Below are 21,998 nucleotides of genomic sequence, written 5' to 3' on the forward strand. Positions count from 1 at the left end.
ACCACATCGCAGGTTGCTGAGCAAGATGAGTTCTATAGGATTGGGTGACACATTGACGAAATGGGTTGGGAACTGGCTTGGAGGTAGGCTTCAGAGGGTAGTGATGAATGGCATCCACTCCGAAATGACGGAGGTAATCAATGGAGTGCCACAGGGCTCGGTCCTGGGCCCGATTCTATTCAACATCTTTATAAAAGACTTGGCAGAAGGGCTGCGAGGTAAAATAACATTATTCGCCGATGACGCCAAACTAAGCAATGTAGTGGGCAAAAGCACAACAGACATAAATTCAATGTCCGACAACATGATGCATGACCTACTCCTACTGGAGCACTGGTCTAGGTCCTGGCAACTCAGCTTCAATGCCAAAAAAGTCATGCACCTGGGCAGCCAAAATCCATGCAAGACTTACACCCTTAATGGCGAGATCCTAACAAGAACTGAAGCAGAACGAGACTTAGGGGTGATCGTCAGTGAGAACATGAAGACTGCCAATCAAGTGGAGCAAGCTTCATCCAAGGCAAGGCAAATCATAGGTTGCATATGCAGGAGTTTCGTCAGCCGTAAGCCTGAAGTCATTATGCCATTGTATAGATCCATGGTGAGGCCCCACCTGGAATACTGTGTGCAATTCTGGAGGCCGCATTACTGTAAGGATGTGCTAAGACTGGAGTCGGTCCAGAGAATGGCCACACGGATGGTCTTGGGACTCAAGGATCTCCCGTACGAGGAACGGCTGGATAAGTTGCAGCTGTACTCACTCGAGGAACGCAGAGAGAGGGGTGACATGATCGAGACATTCAAGTATCTCACGGGCCGCATCGAGGTGGAAGAAGATATCTTCTTTTTCAAGGGTCCCGCGGCAACAAGGGGACATCCGTGGAAAATGAGGGGCAGGAAACTGCACGGGGACACCAGGAAATTATTTTTCATTGAAAGGGTGGTTGATCGCTGGAATAGTCTTCCACTTCAGGTTATTGAGGCCAGAAGCGTGCCTGATTTTAAGGCCAAATGGGATAGACACGTGGGATCTATTCACAGAGAAAGGTAGGGGAGGGTCATTGGGGTGGGCAGACTAGATGGGCCGTGGCTGACACAATGAAATTCAAATTGCTATAGTAAAGAGGAAACCTAAAAGATTAGAGGAATGAAGGATACAACATATCTGAGATTCATGTTGTTTCATTGTAGAATGTAGAACAATCTTATTTTAATAAAAACAAATGTATTTGTTTATAAATTTTGGAATACCACCTTATATTAGCATCCCAAACCAGTTACTATAAAAACAAGTAATACAAACGTATAACCCCCCTTTTTTTTTTTTTTGAAAGCCACATTAGGCATGTTTCATCGCCGACTGTGGTGGTATTAGCTCTGATGCTCAAAGAATTCCTATGAGCATCAGAGCTAATACCGCTGCGGCCGGTTATAAAAAAGCCTAATGCAGCTTTGTAAAAAAAAAAAAAAAAGGGGGGGGTGTAAATCAACAATAGAATACCCACATCGGTATAAAAAAAGTAAAATCCAGTTCATACAATGATAACTAAGGGCTAGATTCACTAAAGTCAGCAATCGTCGCTAAATCGACCAGATTCTATAAATGGCCCACCGTGTGTCTTTACCCTCGATCGCCCATTTTATGATCCAGCCATGCAAATTAGTAAAACCCCATGCAAAATAGCCAAGCGATTGTTTCACTTACATTGCTTGGCTATTTAGCATCGGGTTTTACCAATCCTAAAACCCAACTGCTGTAGAGCTGTCGGTAACTGTGCCTACCTTGTCAGACCACACTTGGAATATTGTGTCCAACACTGATCTCCCTACCTAAAGAAGGATATAAAACTGCTGGAGAGGTTGCAGAGGCGAACAACGAAGCTAGTAAAAGGTATGGAGAACTTGAGCTACAAAGAACGACTTAGAAAACTGGGACTGTTCTCCCTTGAGAAGAGGAGACTGCGAGGAGATCTGATTGAGACTTTCAAAATACTAAAAGGAATTGACAAAATAGCGCAGGAAAAAAAGTTATTTACGATGTCAAATGTGACTAGGACAAGGGGTCATGGACTGAAGCTGAGGGGGTACAAGCCCAGGTCAAATGCCAGGAAGTTCTGCTTCACACAGCGAGTGGTGGACACCTGGAACGCTCTCCTGGTGGAGGTTGCTGCAGAACCCACCGTTCTAGGATTTAAGGGCAAGTTAGATGCACATCTCCTTGCAAGAAGCATAGAAGGATACGGGTGACTAAGGATTCGCCAGGTTACACCTGGCTGGGCCTCCGCGTGGGCGGATCGCCGGACTTGATGGACCTAAGGTCTGATCCGGAGATGGCAGTTCTTATGACACCGTAACCAAATCCAAAAACTACAATGAATGTGCAAAAATCAATTAAATCATTTCATTAACTCCAATGCACATGAATTATCAAAAGCTGAATACATGCACTTCAAAATCATAGAGACTTTTTAGACATCTTAGAAAAGGTTACAAAGACCTCAATGGAAAACTAACTTAGGGGTTCTTTTATTAAGGTGCGCTAACCAATTTAGCATGCACTAAAGATTAGCACATGCTAAATGCTAAGGCATCCATTTTATTCTATGGGCATCTTAGCATTTAGCGCACGCTAAATAGGTTAGCGTACCTTAATAAAAGGACCCCTTAGTTTTTCCAATACAAGGTCAAAATGTCTATCATGAGTCTCACTCAAAAAATTCTCCCAAGCAATTTTTATCACAGTGCTACCAAATGCAGAGCTAACAGAAATGCAAATTAAGGATTTATCAAGCCCTTATGAAGCTCCCCAAAGGTTGCCCCTCCCTAGCGCCTAAAGTTAGGCACCCATTTCAGAGGCGTCCAATTAGATAGGCGCCTATCTAAATTGAAGAACCAGCTCAATGAAGCTTTTTAATCAGCACTGATTGAAACATAGGCGCCTCTCAAGAAAACACGATTCTGTAACAAGGCGCCTCTAAAAATTTAAGAGGCCTTCAAAAAAAAAAAAAAAAGTCACTCTGCATGTTAGGCGTGGGCGTGGCTACATGTGAGGCGCCTTGTTGCAGAATCGCCGCTCTTAAGCGTGCCTAAGCGCTCAGCTAGGCGCCTAACTTTTAGTTGGGCCTGGAGCTGGCCTATTTCTTGGGCGACTTCAAAATAGGTTCCGCTCAGCGCCTAACAGTGCCTAAGTAGGCGCCTAACTTTTGGGCGCTTCTTATAGAATTTGCCCTTTAAGTTCAAGTTCAAGTTTAGTAGTGTTTGATGAATTGCTTATTAGAATTACTAAGCGATGAACAAAATTAAAAATAGGGTATATTCCAAAAGGGCAAACATATTAACAAAATGCTTTCATATATTACATACATGAGTAGGGAGGGAAAGAGGAATCGTTACAATTTTTATCTTAGTAGAAAGAACAAGAAGGGAAAAACAAAAGGGAAAGGGGGTAGTTAAAACTTTGGTACATTTTAAGATTTTTATTGGAGGTTTAAGTATTAAAAGCGTCATTAAAAAGATAAGATTTTAAAGATTTTTTGAACAATGTATTGTGGCAAAGAGTTCCACCATTGAGAGCCCATCACAGAAAACATGTCCGATCGTCTCGTGCCTATTATTTTCAAAGATGGAACTGAAAGGAAATTTTGGCTTGAAGACTGAAGTGGGCGTAGAGTATTATGTGGTATTAACAATCTTGATATAAATTGGGGTTCATTGAATGCTAAAGTTTGAAATATAAGCAACATTATTTTAAAAAAGATGCGATGGCCAATTGGAAGCCAATAGTCTAGGTGGTTTATATTCTGGTACTCAAGCATTTTTCCCTATCTGTCCCAGTGGGCTCACACTCTATCTAATGCACCTGGGGCAAGAGGGGATGAAGTGACTTGCCCAGGGTCACAAGGGTGAAGGCACCAATGAGAGCAGGAACAATAAGGAATTGCTCCTTCCTATTCCAGTAGACACGAGTTTTGGATACAATAGGCCCAACGAGCCTTTGAGAGGGTGGGATGCCTCAGGAGGAGTTACTGCCTTGGAGGGTCTTCGGGTTAGGGGAGAGGCAACATCCAAGGAGGGCCTTCATGTTGAGGAAGCCTAAAAGGGGCTTTCTGCTTTGGGGCCCCGCAATCTGGCCACCACTATTACCAACTGTCAGCCCCTTTAATATGCAGCATAGGAGCATCAGCCATGGCTTGGCAGCTTGATACTTCCACACCCATGGAATAATGCTGTTTGTGTTGGCAATTCCCATGCTAAATGCCTGCTTTTTTAATTGCACCTTAATACCTGATCAATCATTTATGTCCACAAAATCAGCTTGGAGCTATATTCTGTACAACTTGCAGTCATCTGTGTACCAAAGTGTTAGAAATTCCCTGATAAAGAGCATAGTCAAAGCATGCACTTCCATATGCAGATCTGCAAGAAGCCAATAAGAGGTCACAGTTGCTTTATCCTTCCCAGTAAAATGCCTTCTAACTAGTAAAGAAACCTAGGTAGCCATGTTTAATTGAGAATCCAAATGTATATATAAGTACTGAATACTAGGGCTGTTTCATATTTGCATCACTCACATCTGGAAAATTTTATGCAACCACCCCTTTGACTCACCCATTCTAGTACAGACTACTGTGGATTCAGTTTTAGTTTATGTTTCTGTAGCCATTCTACCACTTCAGCTAAACAATTATTCAGTCTATATACTTCTTGGTTCTGATCTAGGGTTACCATATGAATCCAGAAAAAGGAGGACAGATTAAGACATCCAGATTTTACTTCCATTGCTTTCAATGGAAGTAAAGGCCAGATGCCTCTATCTGTCCTCCTTACTTCCATTGCTTTCAGTAGAAGTAAAACCTGGATGTAACATAGTAACATAGTAGTTGACGGCAGTAAAGACCTGAATGGTCCATCTAGTCTGCTCTCAATCCATCCTCATTTCTCTGGAGTCATATGCTAACCCTACTCTGATCTTTACCACAATTGATAACTGAATGTAGGGACAGATCACACCCTTAGGGAACACTTCAGTCCAACGGATGAGTACATGGAAATTCTTGAATCTATTTTAATAGGACCTACCCAGCAAAAACGACTGCTACCTATCGCCCATAAATGATGTAACAACAACACATGATCCAACGTGTCCAAAACCACTGATGGGTCTAAGACAACCAATAACAAGTCCTGTCCCCTGCCAGCCCAACTGCAAATCTCATCTGTGAAGGACAGCAAAAAGGCATCAGTGCTATAATTCACCAGAAAGTCAGACTTCTTATGATGAAAAGCCCTAGCAAACCACAAAACAGTTGGTGATAAACCAGTTTGCTATCAAATTTTCCAAAAAATGAGACGTTTGCTACTAGGCAGTAATGTTTCAACACTGTAGTATTCAATCCCACTTTTTTTTTTTTTTTTTCAATATTTGCATACTGTTGTCATTCCACCAAGGTGGAATTATATTTACAATATTCACCAACAATAAAGAGATCTCATCAATACATATAAAGTTAAATGTATAGAAGCATAAATTGTCTAGAATTGACTATGCACACACATGTTCAATCAACCATCACACCTTATCTTAGCATACATAATTATAGAATTGACCCCAAATTTAAGCAATTATTAATACAGAAACATAGAAACATGATGGCAGATAAAGGTCTAGTCTGCCCATCCACAGTAACCATTATCTCTTTCTCTCTCTGAGAGATCTTAAGTGCCTATCCCAGGCCCTCTTAAATTCAGACACAGTCTCTGTCTCCACCACCTCTTCCGGAAGACTGTTCCATGCATCTACCACCCTTTCTGCAAAAAAATATTTCCTTAGATTACTTCGGAGCCTATCACCTTTTAACTTCATCCTATGCCCTCTCATTCCAGAGTTTCCTTTCAAATGAGACTTTTACATATGCATTTACATTATGTAGGTATTTAAATGTCTCTATCATATCTCCCCTCTCCCGCCTTTCCTCCAAAGTATACAGATTGAAATCTTTAAGTCTATCCCTATACTCCTTATGATGAAGACCACGCACCATTTTAGTAGCCTTGCTCTGGAAAGACTCCATCCTTTTTATATTTTTTTGAAGGTGCAGCCTCCAGAATTGTACACAATATTCCAAATGAGGTCTCACTAAAGTTTTATACAGGGGCATCAATACCTCCTTTTTCTTACTGGCCATACCTCTCCCTATGCAACCTAGCATCCTTCTAGCTTTTGCTGTCGCCTTTTCAACCTGTTTGACCACCTTAAGATCATCACATACAATCACACCCAAGTCCCACTCTTCTGTTGTGCACATAGGTTCTTCACCCCCTAAACTTTACCGTTCCCTCGGGTTTTTGCAGCCCAAATGCATGACCTTGCATTTCTTAGCATTAAATTTTAGCTGCCAAATTTCAGACCATTCTTCAATCTTCTCCAAGTCTTTCTTCATGTTATTCATACCGTCCGGCGTGTCTACTCTATTGCAGATTTTGGTATCATCTGCAAAGAGGCAAATCTTACCCAATAACCCTTCAGCAATATCGTTTATAAAAATGTTAAAAAGAACAGGCCCAAAACCTTGAGGCACACCACTGGTAACATCCTTTTCCTCAGAGTGATCTCCATTTCTCAAGAACTGGTTGAGTGGAATTGAGTTGGGTCAAGAACTGGATGAGTGGAATTTCTCACCTCTCTGGATCTGATGGAGGCCTATTTGCAAATTCCCATTTTTCCAGAGCACAGGAAGTTCTTGTGTTTCCATGTGCTGGAGTAACTCTTCCAATTCACGGTCTTATCCTTTGGACTGGCCATGATGCCACAAACCTTCACCAAGGCAATGGTTGTAGTTGCAGCACACCTGTGCAGAATGGGTATACAAGTACATCTGTATCTGAACGACTGGCTGATAAGAGTCTGAATCTGAAGGCAGGTTAGCTATTCAAAAAGTGATTCAGCTGCTGCAAAAGCTAGGGTGGGTGGTCAACTTTTGGAAGAGCCATCTAGAGCTGATGGAGATCTTGAAGTATTACATTACATTGGTGTCTTCTATCCCACCAATACCTTTCAGTTCTAGGCGGTTTACAACAAAATTGGCCTGGGTATTTCCAGGGAGAATACATGCTTAATAGATGTTGTATGCGTCGGGATCTGTGAAGGGTCGATCCGGTTTAGTTAGATCATTTAACAAATTTCTTGAATAGAAATGTTTTAAGTTCTTTCCTGAATGTTTTGTAGTTGGGCGTCATAGTCAGCAGATTGGAGAGGTAGTGGTCTAGTTTCAATGCTTTGGTGGCTAATAGTCCGTCGTATATTTTTTTGCTTTGTGTGCATGAGTTCTCCTTGGTCTAGATGTGTTTTTCCTGATTAGGCGGTTGCTTAGATATCTTGGTCTGTTTCCATATAGGGTTTTGAATAGGGTGCAGTAGAATTTGTATTGGGAATCCAGTTCGACACAAGGTATTTCTCCCGAAAGCCCACAGAGAGAAGCTTATGCATTTGATAAGGGAGATTTGGAACAAGACAGCTCCAACGGCATGGTATTATTTACAGGTGCTGGAATCATTGGTTGCGACCATGGACGCAGTCCCCTGGGTCCAACTGCCCTGCAGGATCCAGAATGCTTTGATCTTACAGCATAGCTCTTGAGCACACAGTGCTAGCGCACAAAGACTATTCGAACAAAGTGTCCATCCTGGCTCACAGACTCCCACGGGTGGGACATGGTCATACCAGGTTACAACTTACTTCGCCAAGACAGGGAGGGCAGAGTAGGAGGAGGTGTAACGATATACACTAAGGATGATATTAAAGTCACCAGAATCACAGATATCATGTACACAGGGGAATCCCTTTGGGTAAATTTGGCCAGGGGGAATGACAAATGCTTGTATCTTGGAGTAATATACAGATCCCCAAGGCAATAGGATGATCAGGATATGGAATTAATCGGCGACATAGAGAATATCACCTTACGTGGGGATACAGTGCTATTAGATGACTTCAATATGCCTGATATGGATTGGAACACACTTTCCTCTGCATCCAGCAGCAGCAGGAGACTAATGAACTCTATGAAGGGAGCTAAACTGAGGGAACAGGTATTGGAGCCAACAAGGGAGCAGGCAATACTGGACCTGATACTTACCAATGGCGAAAGTGTCACAAAGGTCTCGGTGGGCGACACATTGGCCTCCAGTGACCACAACATAGTATGGTTCAATCTCAGGAAGGGGGTTTCGCCAAAACTAACACATTGACCAAGGTCCTTAACTTCAGGGACACCAACTTTGAGGGCATGGGGGATTTCATCCATCAGACGCTACAAAACCGAGCAGTAACAGATAATGTAGAAGAACTGTGGTCAACTCTGAAAGCTACCATTCAGGAGGCAACCAATCGCTATATAAAAACAGTGAGTAAACGGCGCAGGAACAATAAGCCACAATGGTTCTCTGCGGAGATCTCGGACCTCATAAAAGAGAAGAAAAGAGCGTTCATCTCTTACAAACAATCAGGAACTCAGGACTCTAGAGAAGACTATTTGGCCAAGGCAAGAGCTGTCAAAACAGCAGTTAGGGAAGCCAAATTCTGAATGGAGGAAACTTTAGCAAAGAACATCAAGAAGGGTGATAAATCCTTCTTCAGATATATTAGCGACAGAAATCGAAACACAGGTGGGATAGTACGCCTAAGGAAACCAGACGGGAACTATGTAGAAGCTGACTCGGAAAAAGCTAAATTGTTAAACGAATACTTCTGTTCGGTCTTCACCCGCGAGGCGCCGGGATCCGGCCCTCAGCTACAGAAAGAGGACGTCTCAGTAGACCTGTTTAGTAATTTCAAGTTTACAACAAGCAGTGTCTACTGTGAGCTGTCTAAACTCAAGATTAACAAAGCAATGGGGCCAGACAACCTACATCCCAGGGTGCTCAGGGAGTTAAGGGACATCCTGGCGGAACCACTATCCGCACTCTTCAATCTCTCCCTTAGTACAGGTAGAGTCCCGTTGGACTGGAAAACGGCTAACGTCATTCCACTCCACAAAAAAGGTTGCAGGATGGAGGCTGCGAACTACAGACCAGTGAGCCTCACATCAATAGTGAGCAAATTAATGGAAACTCTAATCAAACGCCAACTAGATATGATCCTGGATGCGGAGAATCTACGGGATCCCCGTCAACATGGATTTACCAAGGGGAGATCCTGCCAATCCAACCTGATAGCTTCTTTGACTGGGTGACAGGGAAGCTCGATGTTGGAGAGTCCATGGACATCGTATACTTGGACTTCAGCAAAGCATTTGGTAGTGTACCACACCGCAGGTTGTTGAGCAAAATGAGTTCTATAGGATTAGGTGACACATTGACAAAATGGGTTGGAGACTGGCTTAGAGGTAGGCTTCAGAGGGTGGTGGTGAACGGCACCCCCTCCGAAAAGACGGAGGTGATCAGTGGAGTGCCACAGGGCTCGGTCTTGGGCCCGATCCTTTTCAACATCTTTATAAGGGACTTGGCTGAGGGGCTTTGAGGTAAAATAACGTTATTCGCCGATGACGCCAAACTATGCAATATAGTAGGCAAGAGCACAACGGACAATATGATACACGACCTACTTCTACTGGAGCACTGTCTAGGACCTGGCAACTGAGTTTCAATGCCAAAAAATGCAAAGTCATGCACCTTGGCAGCCAAAATCCATGCAAGACTTACATCCTTAATGGCGAGATCCTAGCAAGGACTGCAACAGAACGGGACTTAGGGGTAATCATCAGTGAAGACATGAAGACTGCCAATCAAGTGGAGCAGGCTTCATCTAAGGCTAGACAGATCATAGGGTGTATACGTAGGAGTTTCATCAGCCGTAAACCTGAAGTCATCATGCCATTATATAGATCCATGGTAAGACCCCATCTGGAATACTGTGTACAATTCTGGAGGCCTCATTACCACAAGGATGTGCTGAGACTTGAGTCAGTCCAGCGAATGGCCACCCGGATGGTCTCGGGACTCAAGGATCTCCCATACGAGGAACGGCTGGATAAACTCCGGCTATACTCACTCGAGGAACGCAGGGAGAGGGGAGACATGATCGAAACGTTCAAATATCTCACAGGCCGTATCGAGGTAGAAGATGATATCTTCTTTCTCAAAGGTCCAACGGCAACAAGAGGACATCCACGGAAAATCAGGGGCGGGAAATTGCACGGTGACACCAGGAAATACTTTTTCACCGAGAGAGTGGTTGATCACTGGAATAATCTTCCACTTCAGGTGATCGAGGCAAGCAGGGTGCCTGATTTTAAGAAGAAATGGGATCGTCACATGGGATCTCTTCACAGAGTTAAGTAGGGGAGGGTCATTGGGGTGGGCAGACTAGTTGGGCCGTGGCCCTTATCTGCCGTCTATTTCTATGTTTCTATCCTTCTGAGATGTAAAAAAGAAAGCGACTCAAGCTGCGTATGCAAAAGCCTGGAAGTGTTTCTAACCTCTGAGGAATGAGGACCCAAACTTGGCACCAATTTCTGTAGTGCTCACTTTCCTTCAGGGACTGGAAAAAGGCCTAGCGGTTGTCTCCCTGAGAGTTCAGATTGCAGTGTTCTCGTGTTTTGGGCCTAAGATTATAAGAGCACTGTAGCCACACATCCAGATGTGGTCAGGTTTTTGAAGGGTACGTTACACCTCTGTCCTCCAATGCGACAACCTTTTCCAATGTGGAATCTTAATCTGGTCCTCTGGGCGCTGGCTAGAGTGCGCTGTGAACCTCTCAATCAAAACGGTGTTTTTGGTGGTGATTACCTCAGCCTGATGAGTTTTGGAACTGCATACATTCCTCAGAATTGCGGATTCAAGCATGATTTTATGCACAGTTCCATCTTTCTTACCGAAAGTGGTTTTCAGCTTCCATATCAACCAAGAAGTGCGATTGCCTGCCTTCACTTTCTTGGAATCGAGGATGAGTGATAAGGTATTGAAATTGTTGGATGTGCACAAAGTATTACTGTGGTATCTGGAGGTTACAAACAAATTTTGACTGTCAGATCATCTTTTCATACTTGCAGGGGCTGCCCATAAAGGCTGCCCAGCCTCTAAACAGACTATTTCAAGATGGATCCATGTGGCCATTTCTTTAGTTTATATCGGAAGTGGAAAGCATCCGCCTATATCCATCAAGGTGCCACACTGGAAGTGTGGCTTCCTCATGGGTGCAATCTTCAGCAATGTCACTGGAAGAAATTTGTAGACAGTCACATGGACCTCTCTCTTTAAGCTCACAAAGTTTTACAGGGTGGACATAATGGCCAAAATAGACTGCATTTGGATCATCCATACTTTCAGAAGACTCATCTGCCCCACCCTAGACTCTGGGGACTGCTTTGTTACATCCTGAAGGTTCAGGCATAAACTGGGGGATGCACAAAACTTACCGATCACATCCCAATTGTCGCTAAACTGGCTTTGACCAGTTTAGCAAGCTATTGGATTCCCCGATGCACAAAACTGCCCACCGTGTGTTTTTCCACTCAATCGCCCATTTTCCAATCTGACCCATGCAAATTAGCCAAGCGATTGATACACTAACATTGCTTGGCTATTTAGCATTGGGTTTTACCGATTGTAAAACCCGATCACCCTAGACCTGTCGGTAACTGTGTTACCGACTGATCTGCCTGGTTTGGTTTTTTTTTTTCAAATGGCACAAATATTTTGCATGTATTGCACACGCTAAATATCTGTCCCATTGCTGCCGCAGGCCTTCTCCAAAGAACCCCAACAATTGTGCCCCTCCCAACAAACACAGCACCCCACCTGAACCTAAAATAAACAGCATCCCAATTGACCCCCCCAACCTTGGGGCAAAACAGCAGGAGGGATGCACAATCCCTCCTACCAGGAAAGACCTCCCTCCATAAAGGCAGAAGGGATGCCCACTCCCTCATGCCACTGAAGGACCCCTCCCCAATACCTTTTGTTGGATAGCAGGAGCGGTGCTCAGTCCCTCCTGCTTCCTCTGATAGTGCCGTCCAGAATGCTGGGCCTTAGGCCACTTCCCAGTGTATCATGTGATACACGGGAAGGGGTCTTAGGTGTCTGAGCCAATCAGGGCCTTCCTTAGGCTCCTTCCTGTATCCCAGATATAAGGGGGAGGAGCCTAAGGCCCTGATCAGCACAGTCAAGCCAATAAGGGACTTCCTAAGGAAGGAGCCAATCAGGGACTCCTTAGGAAGGAGCCTAAGAATGTTCCTGATTGACTCAGATGCCTCAGGCCCCAGCATCTGAGTCAATCAAGGCCTTAGGGCTCCCCATGCATTACATGATGCACCAGGGAGGGCCCTAAGGCCCAGTGTCGTCGGAGGGAGGAGAAGCAGGAGGTGTTCTAAATACCTCCTGCTCCCAACTTTTAAGAGGTATAGGACAGGGGGGCCTGGAGGAGGAGTGGTGCCTCCGGTGGCAAGAGGGAGTGGTTATCCCTCCTGCCATATTGCAACGAGTCGGGGGGTGGAGGCAGCTCATTGTGCCGGCGAAGGGTGGGAGGGCATGGCGCGGGGGGGGCTTTTTTTAAATATTTCAATAAATTTTTTATTGATGACTGCACAACAGAACAAATAAAAGAACACCATGGTATAACATGTCATCCAGTTTCTTAACAACAAAATAGAACCAACCCCCTCACCCCCCGGGAGACAAGACATTTTTTAGATATATTAGTGATAGGAAGAAGTGCAAAAGTAATATTGTGAGACTCAAAGGTGAATGGGAGAAATATGTAGAAGCTAATAAATAAAAGTCTGTGTTCACGGTTGAAGCACTGGGACCGGGACCGCAGAAGACAAACTTGAATAGGGATGGAGGATTAATAGACCCTGACCAATTTTCAGAGGGTTGTGTTCGTGAGGAGCTAGTTAAAATAAAGGTAGACAAAGCGATGGTGCTGAAGAAACGTAGGGAAGTTCTGGTAGCTCCGCTGACTGACCTTTTCAACGAGTCTCTAGAGTCGGGAGTGGTACCGGACTGGAGAAGGGCAGATGTGGTCCCTCTCCACAAAAGTGGAAGTAAGGAAGAAGTAGGGAATTATATGCTGGTAAGTCTGACTTCTGTGGTAAGCAAATTAATGGAAACGCTTTTAAAACAGAGAATGGTGAAGTTTCTGGAATCCTGTGGATTACAGGACTGGAGGCAGCAGAAACCTCTGGATTCACTAGAGGTAGGTCTTGTCAGACAAATCTGATCAATTTCTTTGACTGGGTGACCAGAGAACTGGATAGAGGGTGTGCGCTAGATGTGGTGTATTTAGATTTTAGCAAAGCGTTTGAAAGTGTTCCACACAGATGTCTAATAAACAAATTGAGTGCCCTCGGGATGGGTCCCAAAGTGATGGGTTGGGTCTCACGGCAGCCTATCAAGGAGTGGTGCAGGGCCAGCCAGGAGCACGAAAAGCTCGCTCCTGCATGCGGGCCCAGGTGGCTACTAGTTTCGAAATCGGCAGGAGGGGTTCAGCGCAGGATACACCGCTGGACCACCAGGGAAAAGGAACTCTAGGGAGGGAGGGTGGTAATTATTAGTGTCAGCCGGGACAGGATACGGGAAGGAATCCTTCCTGTCCCGGCCTACCAATAAGTAGTTTCAGTTAAGGGGAAGGGTTAATCTGCTGGCTGTGTTGGAGGGCAGAGGGGAGTACAGGACAATCAAACCATTGTGACATCACTGATGAGGTTGGCTATTTTTAATGGAAAGAAGGTTAGATAGATTGTGAGCCCGCCGGGACAGATAGGGAAAATGCTTGAGTATCTGATTGTAAAATCGCTTAGATAACCTTGATAGGCGGTATATAAAATCTTAATAAATTTGAAACTTGAAACTTACAGGGAAGGAAGGTGGAACAGAGTACAGGGCAATCAAGCCATTGTGACATCACTGATGAGGTTGGCTTTTTTTGGTGGGATAGGATGCAGAGCCTGGCAGGGAGGGGGGACAGGGTGCAGAGCCTGATAGGAAATGGGACTGAGTGCAGAGCCTTGCAGAGCAGGGATGGAAGGGGGCTGGGTGCAGAACTTGACACGGAAGGGGGCTGAATGCAGAACCTGGCAAGGGAGGGTGTGAGGGAGGGGACACTGGGTGCAGATCCTGGCAGGGCATGACACCAGAATATAAGATGGGGGCTTAATATTAGAGTCAACCATTTTTCCTCCTTTTTGGGGGAAAATGGGGGTCTCGACTTATATTCGAGTATATACAGTAAGCAGACATTTTGCTTACAACTCTGAAAAGGTCATAAAGAGCATCAGCTACATAATTCACACCAGACATTAAAAACTGGCGATCCCTCCCAACAATTGCCCCCGGCACAACTTGGAGTGGCAAACCCGGGCGACAAAAGATGATGACACAGCTACTTTTGAACCTAAGGTCACAGCCTCAAAGAGCTTCTTATGAACAAAATCCAGCCTGTAGTCCTTTAATACCACGCCGCACTCAAGTCCACTGCAGACAAACCTGGGGCAAGCCTTGCTCCCAAGGGAACAGTCCCTGAGTCCCCAAACTGCTAGTGCAGGTTGGCCAAGTGGGTGCACTGCAAAGCAGTCTGCTCCTTGGAAGCAGACCCTCAACCTCAAGAATATGCGCTCTCCCGTAGCCAGAGCTGTCCCAAGAATGCAGCACCAAAAAGCCTTGCAAACAGCAAAAAAGACTGAATTCAAATGAGAATAAACATGAGCAGTACAGACAGGCTCCTACCATCTCACTTGTAGAGAAATTGAAAGACAGTGCAGAGGGTTGGGAGACAGAGCAAAAGAATGCTAATGAAGCTCCCTACAAGAATTCTTGTGAGAAGGGATTGACTACCCACAAGTTCAGGAATAGTGTCTGTCACACCAGAAACGCTGATTATAATATAACATTTATAATATGGTGTATATGAGACAAGTAGAAGCTGAAGAGCTGCTTAATTTTTATATTTGAGGGTTTTTTTTAATTGTTTAAGATTTTATTATGGATGTTTTTTTACATGTAAACTGCCAAGAACTGGAATTGTGCAGGTTATAAATATTTTAGATGAATAAATAAAATATCCCTCACATAGCCTAGTCATTGTCTGAAGTTCCCTCCAGAGCCTGGTATGTTACTGTGCACCAATTTCAGCCAGGCAATGTTGTTATCAACTAATGGCTAATATTCTCACAGTTCCTTTACATTACTGTATATCCTTAGGCCCTGTTAGTCAAGAGAACGAACGCAGGAATGGAACATAACTCTTCTGCATAGCAGCACACCACAATGCAGCCTCATTTTTCTAATGTAATATGCAGCTAATAAAGCTGAAACATTAGGGAAAGGGATTGGGACTTGTATACTGCCCTTTTGTAGTTATATAACCACACTCAAAAGCATTTTCCCCATCTGTCCTGGTGGGCTCACAATGTACCTGGGGCAGTGGAAGATTAAGTGATTTACTCAGGGTCACAGGGAGCAGCACGGGGCTTGAACCCACAACCTCAGGATGCTGAGGTGGTAGCTCGAACCACTAGCCACACTCTCCTCCAAACTGTATCATTGCTTAATATAAACTCAAAGGCACTATCTAGATAAAAGAAAGGTGCGATAGCAGTTTCTAGCGCAGGGAGCCACGCTGCTTCCGACGCTCACAGGAACTCAATGAGCGTGGCCATTCAGCACGGCTCCCCGCGCTAGAAACTGCTACTGCAGTTTCGTAAAAAGGAGGCCCTAGTGTATAGGCTTTATTCTATTATAAACAGAACTTATGGTCTTAGGCATTTCTGAATTATAAATTTAAGGTTTTCTTTTCCAGATAATCAGAGTACAAAATGGGTCACAACAACCAAGACACTATTAAGGGCCCTTGTTACAAAGTCGCGGCGGTGCTGATTCTCAGAAGACATTGTTTGTTAGGAGCTAGCTAAATTAAAATAGACAAAGCGATGGGGCCTGATGGGATACATCCCAGGAACTCAAGACAGGTTCTGGCAGCTCTGCTATTTCATCTATTCAATAATTATTTAGAGTCTGGAGTGATAAAGGGCAGTTGTGGTTCCTCTACACAGGAGCAGGAGAAGATTGGGAATTACAGGCCAGTGAGTAGACTAATAGAAACAATTCTAAGTGGAGGATAGTGAGATTTCTAGAATCAAATGGACTGCAGGACCCGAGGCAGTACATTTGTTTTACGAAAGGCAGGTCTTGTCAGATAAATTTGATTGATTTTTTTTGACTGGGTGAACAGTTGGATATGGCAGGGGCATTAAATATGGTGTATTTGGATTTGACATGGTTTCGCATAGGCAGTTGATAAATAAACTGAGTACCTACCCTAGGTATGGGATCTGAAGCGATGGTCTGGATAAAAAACTAGTTAAGTGGAAGGAGACAGAGGGTAGTGGTAAATGGTGTTTATTCAGAGGAAAAGGATATTGTTAGAAGTGTTCCGCAGGGATCTGTCCTTTGGACGACTCTTTGTGAGTGATGTTGCGGAAGGTCTGTCTGGTAACGTTTGTCATTCTACTGATATCAAACTCTGTAATAGGGTGGACACTCTAATGTGGATAATATGAGGCGGAATCTAGCAAAGCCTGGTCAAGTAACTGGCAACTAAGATTAAATGCTAAAAAATGCAGGATCATACACTTGAGCTGCAAAAATCCAAGTGAAGTACTTCTGTGCATGAAAAAATAGTGGGACTTGGGGATGATTGTGTCTAATGATCTTAAGGTCACAAAAAAGGTGGAAAAGGTGACAGTCAAAGCCAGGAAGATTCTTGGTTGTATAAGGAAAGGCTAGTAAGAAAAAGGAAGTGATAGTGCCATTGTATAAGTCTCTGATGCGGGCCATTTGGAATATTGTGTGCAATTCTGGAGATCACACCTTCAAAAAGATATAAATAGGATGGAGTTGGTCCAGAGGGTTGCTATAAACTTGGTGAGTGGTATCTGTCATAAAGTGTATGGGGACAGACTCAGAGACCTCAATACGTATACACTTCTCCCTCCGTATTCGCGGTTTCAGCAATCACAGTTTCGATTATTTGCGGTTTTTAGCTTGCTGTCTCCCCCCCCCCCCCCCATTACATCAGCTTGCATAGAGAAATCATTGATTCCAAGCGTTTACAGAGAAAATTGCTGATTCCCAGCACTTTCTTCACCGTGTTTTGCCTCTCCTTCAGGAACAGGCCAGGTCTGCCACCATGTTATTTATGGTTTCCCCATATTCACGATGGTTTTTAATGGAAAACCGCGAATAACATATGAAAAAGTTATTCACGGGTCGGTTAATCCCTTATCACAGCGAATACGGAGGGAGACGTGTAATCTAGAAGAAAGGCAATAGGGAATATCATAGAGACATTTAAACACCTAGGTGGCACAAAATGCATGAGGCAAGTCTCGTTCATTTGAAAAGAAGCTCTGGAATGAGAGGTTTGAAGTTAATAGGTGATAGGCTCCGGAGTAATAATCTAAGGAAAAGGATGGTAGATGCGTCTAATATAGAGGTCTGCACGGGAACGGGGATCGCGGGAATCCTGTGGGTCCCATGGGAATTCCCCCATAACCCACGGGACTCCTACGGGGACCCTCCTCTGGCCCATGGGACTCCCACAGGGACCCCCTCTAGCCAACGGGACTCCCACGGGGATGGAAGGCTTTGGAAGAAGGGTTCGTCCATATAATATAATGGACACGTCAGCCTTAGTAAAAGAGGGGGTTTATAAGTTAATTACCTGAACAGAAAACAAAGAAAGGGTTCCACCAAAGAGATTCCACAAGGAAAACAGCAAAAGAAACTGTGGAATTGATGATCCTGTCAGAAGTAATTGCTGCTTTTTATGGGGACGGGCGGGGATGGAGGTAATTCCTTATGGGGACGGGCGGGGAAGGAGGTAATTCCTTACGGGGATGGGTGGGGACAGAGAGGATCCTGGTGGGGACGGAGAGGATCTTGGTGGGGACGGAGAGGATCCTGGCGGGGACAGGCAGGGATGGGTGGGATTTCTGTCCCCGCGCAACTAGACAAGAAAGATTGGGACAGGCATGCGGGATCTTTTGGAGGAGGCCGAAATAGTGGATGCTGCGGATGGGCAGCCTGGATGGGCCTTTTGGTCTTTATCTGCCATTATGAGTCTGTTTAAACGATTTTTTGTTTGTTTTTTTTTGCACTGCAAAATGTTTTTTTCAAATTCTGGTCCATCTGCTTGGAAAATAGATCCAAAAAGTGTAAATCACGGAGGTAAAGCGAAGCCTCTTTTGCTTTTTTGTTGCGCCTGGCCAGCTCATCGCCACGAAATACCCTCCCTATGCTGTTCCCGCGCGAGAGGGCCGCGCGGAGCCGGGCCCAGGAGTCCCTCCGCCCTGCAGCTGTGTGGAGAGGGGGGGGTGGGGAGGGGACGAAGGGCAAAGGACAACCACTGGGAAAGCCATGAGGCTCAGTAAGCTCTGCCCTGGCCCCCCCACCCCCAGGCAAATGCTGTGTTCACACGAGTCCGTTGACAAGCGTCTCGTTCCCTTCCCCATCTTAAAGGGGAGGTGGGCAGGGAGCTTCCCCCCGCCCCAGGCTCTCGGTATGTTTACATTTCATGGGCTAAGAAGCGGCTACAGCGCGTTTAACCTTTTCCTACTGCAGGAAAACGCCGAAGTAACATCTGAAAGGGAAACTCACCAGAAGATGATTTGCAGCTGGCCCTTTAAGACTGAAAACCCCGCCCCGGTGCCCTTTGACACCCCCCCTCTCCCTTCCAATCAGCGGCCCGCCGCGCGACCGCCAACCAATCGGGGGGGAGGCGGGAGCGCACGGATCTTGCGCGGGCCTCGGCTAATGAGACGCGTCGCCGGGGCTGTCGTCAGCTTCCGGCTATTTCCTCGCGAAGTTCCGGGAGGAGGAGTTGGGGGCGAGAGGAAGATGGAGGCGCCGGCGCTCCCCGAGTGGCTGCAGAGGCGGGACGAGGAGCGGCGGCAGCAGGTGGAAAGGAGGCAGCAGGAGAAGCGCGAGCAGGCGGTGGCCGAGGAGCAGAGCGACTTCTTCCAGAGCGCCTTCCAGGCGGAGCGCGCCGCCATCGAGCAGCTGCTCGCGCCGCCCGGGGGCGCGCCGGCGGCCTTGGAGGAGGCGGCCCTTCGCCTGCAGCAGCTGCAGAAGTTCCTCAGCGACAGCGTGCGCTTCCTGCCGCCCTACGACCTGCGGCAGGCGCAGGAGGCGCTGCAGAGGCTGCAGGCGGCGCTGGGCGACGGCCGCGAGCGGCTGCGGCCCAAGAAGAAGTTCGCCTTCACGTGCCGCAAGAAAGAGGCCTCCGCCCCCGCCGAGCCCTCCGCGCCCCGCGCCCCCGCCGCCCTGCCGCCGCCGCCGGCCGCCGAGTCGGGCATCAGCGGCCTGGAGTGCGAGACGCTGGTGAAGGGCGCCGACGAGGTGCAGGGCCGCGACGTGCTGCTGAGCCACCTGCGCAACTGCACCGTCAAGCTGCTGGGCAGCCCGAGCACCCTGCACGTGCGCCACGTGCGCGACTCGCGCGTCCTCTGCGGGCCCGTCGCCACCTCGGTGCTGGTGGACGAGTGCGCCGGCTGCGTGTTCGCCTTCCCGTGCCAGCAGCTGCGCACCCACCGCACCCGCGACACCAAGGTGTACCTGCAGGTGACCAGCCGCGCCATCCTCGAGGACTGCAGCGGGGTCCAGTTCGCGCCCTTCAGCTGGAGCTACGAAGGCCTCGACAGGGACTTCGAGATCTCCGGCCTGGACAGAAGCAAGAATAACTGGAGCCACGTTGACGACTTCAACTGGCTGGTGAGGGATGTGAAGTCCCCTAACTGGAGCATCATTCCCGAGAAAGACAGGATAACTCACTGGGACTGAGACCTAATAATAAGAATGAGGCACTTTGGCTTTTGGGCTCTGTTACCAATGTTGTACCGTGCACTGAACTCACTAAGCTTATAAAAATATACACGATTCCTAAATTGTGTGCTTCCCGATTATTCTGAGAGCAGCTGAGGATCTATTCATAGTTTCCAACCCCAGATCATACAGCTCAAATGCTAGGACCCCTTTGACCTTAGGTTGGGTTTGTACAGTCAAAGAAAGTAATTATGATGGTTGAGGAAATCTCTTCTGGCAATTGTACTGGAGATATCACCTGTTCCATTTCTGTGTGGTAAACATTAATTTTCTGAATTCCAGATTATACAAATGTAAACAGTTATCCTATATAAAAGTTCAAATCATCTCATGCTTGGATAAGAGTTTTGGTAGTGTGTTCAGAGAGGAGAGGTTGGATTTTGATAATATTATAGAGGAGGAAGCGAAAGGTTTTAGCGGTTTGTTGTATCTGAGCTGAGCAGGGAAGAGAGGAGTCAAAGATCATCCCTCACTCATGCTTAGACTATTGCAACATACTTCTCTCAGGCCTCCCATACATCCATCTCTCACCCCCTTCAATCTGTTCAAAATGCGGCTGCACAACTCGTATTCCATGAGAGTCGCTATTCTCACATTACCCCTCTCCTCAAGTCACTTCATTGGCTCCCCATCTGTTTCTGAATACAGCTCAAACTCCTCTTACTGACTCAAGTGCATTCAATCAGTAGCCCCCCAATAACTCTCCTCATTTATCTCCCCCTATGCTCCCCCTCCCCCTACGAACTCTTTATTGGGTAAGTCCCTCTTTGCTGTACCCTTCTCCACTGACAACTCCAGACTCCATCCCTTCTTTCTTGTGGCAATGTTTGCCTGGAACAGGATGCTTGAATCAATACGTCATGCTCCATTTCTAGCAGTTTTCAAAATCCAAGCTAAAGCCCACTTTTTTGAAACTTCTTTCAATTCTTAACTTCCATTCACTGCTGTCAGATACCTATACCCATTGTATAATTTCCTCTACCAGAATCTCCCCAACCTTGAGATTTCTTATCTGTCCAAATTAGATTGTAAGCTGTTCTGAGCAGGGATCATCCATTGAATGTTAAATGTACGCCTTTCAATGCTATAGAAATGATGAATAGTGGTTGTTTTAAAAGTTTAGAAGCGGAGAGGGAGATGCAAAACACTGAAGCAATGAGAATTTTAAGTGATTCAACTTGCCTCAGTTTGAATCACCATTTTTATAGTGGGCTAATAGCTACCACACCAATTCAAGGTAACAAAGAATACACCAAAGAAAAATAACATTCCTTTTTTTGATTAGCTTTTGAATGTAATAGCTTCTATATATGAAAAATGAGAAAACAAATATCAGAAAATGTAAGTGAAACAAAAAAGCATTCCAATGATAGTCTTGCAGGAAGAGAGAAGTATGGATCAAGGGTAAGAAAAAGCAAGAGGTGGATGCTGTCCTAACTTTAGCCATTTACTTAGGTTAGCAAACTGAATATCGCTGCTAACTGGTTAAGTGTTGGCTCTGTCCTGGACCACCTCAGCACCAAACAGACCGTGCTGGGTGGTCACAAGCAGTATTCAGTGGCACTGCCCGCTAAACATAGAATATGACGGCAGAAAAGGGCCGTCGGCCCAACACGTCTGCCCACTCAAAAGAACCCTCCCTTAAAAGAACACTCCTAAGCAATTCCCCGAAGTGAACCCACATGTTTATCCCATTGTTTCTTGAAGTCGAGCACGTTGCTGGCCTCAACTACCTGACGTGGAATGCCATTCCAACGATCAATCATCCTTTCATTGAAAAAGTACTTCCTGATGTCATTATGAAATATCCCACCCTTGAGTTTGAGCGGATGCCCTCTTGTTGCCGTGGGACTTGTAAAAAAAAGGATGTTTTCTTCCACCTCGATACGGCCTGTAAGATCATGTCCTCTCTCCCCTCTCTCTGCATTCTTCTAGAGCAGGGGTGTCAAAGTCCCTCCTCGAGGGCCGTAATCCAGTCGGGTTTTCAGGATTTCCCCAATGAATATGCATTGAAAGCAGTGCATGCACATACATCTCATGCATATTCATTGGGGAAATCCTGAAAACCCGACTGGATTCCGGCCCTCGAGGACCGACTTTGACACCTGTGTTCTAGAGAATAT

The 21,998-nt window shown here is 45.8% G+C and overlaps 1 protein-coding gene across 1 annotated transcript; it reads left to right on the forward strand.

The window, feature by feature from the left end:
* The first annotated feature begins 18,808 nt into the window (after nucleotides 1-18,808).
* Nucleotides 18,809-21,551, forward strand: TBCC (tubulin folding cofactor C). The gene has a single exon (XM_033939786.1). It carries the CDS (start codon nucleotides 18,892-18,894, stop codon nucleotides 19,831-19,833), a length of 942 nt encoding a protein of 313 aa, XP_033795677.1. The 5' UTR covers nucleotides 18,809-18,891; the 3' UTR covers nucleotides 19,834-21,551.
* Nucleotides 21,552-21,998: the final 447 nt, after the last annotated feature.

Source organism: Geotrypetes seraphini, chromosome 3 (assembly GCF_902459505.1).
Source record: "Geotrypetes seraphini chromosome 3, aGeoSer1.1, whole genome shotgun sequence".
NCBI lineage: Eukaryota > Metazoa > Chordata > Amphibia > Gymnophiona > Dermophiidae > Geotrypetes > Geotrypetes seraphini.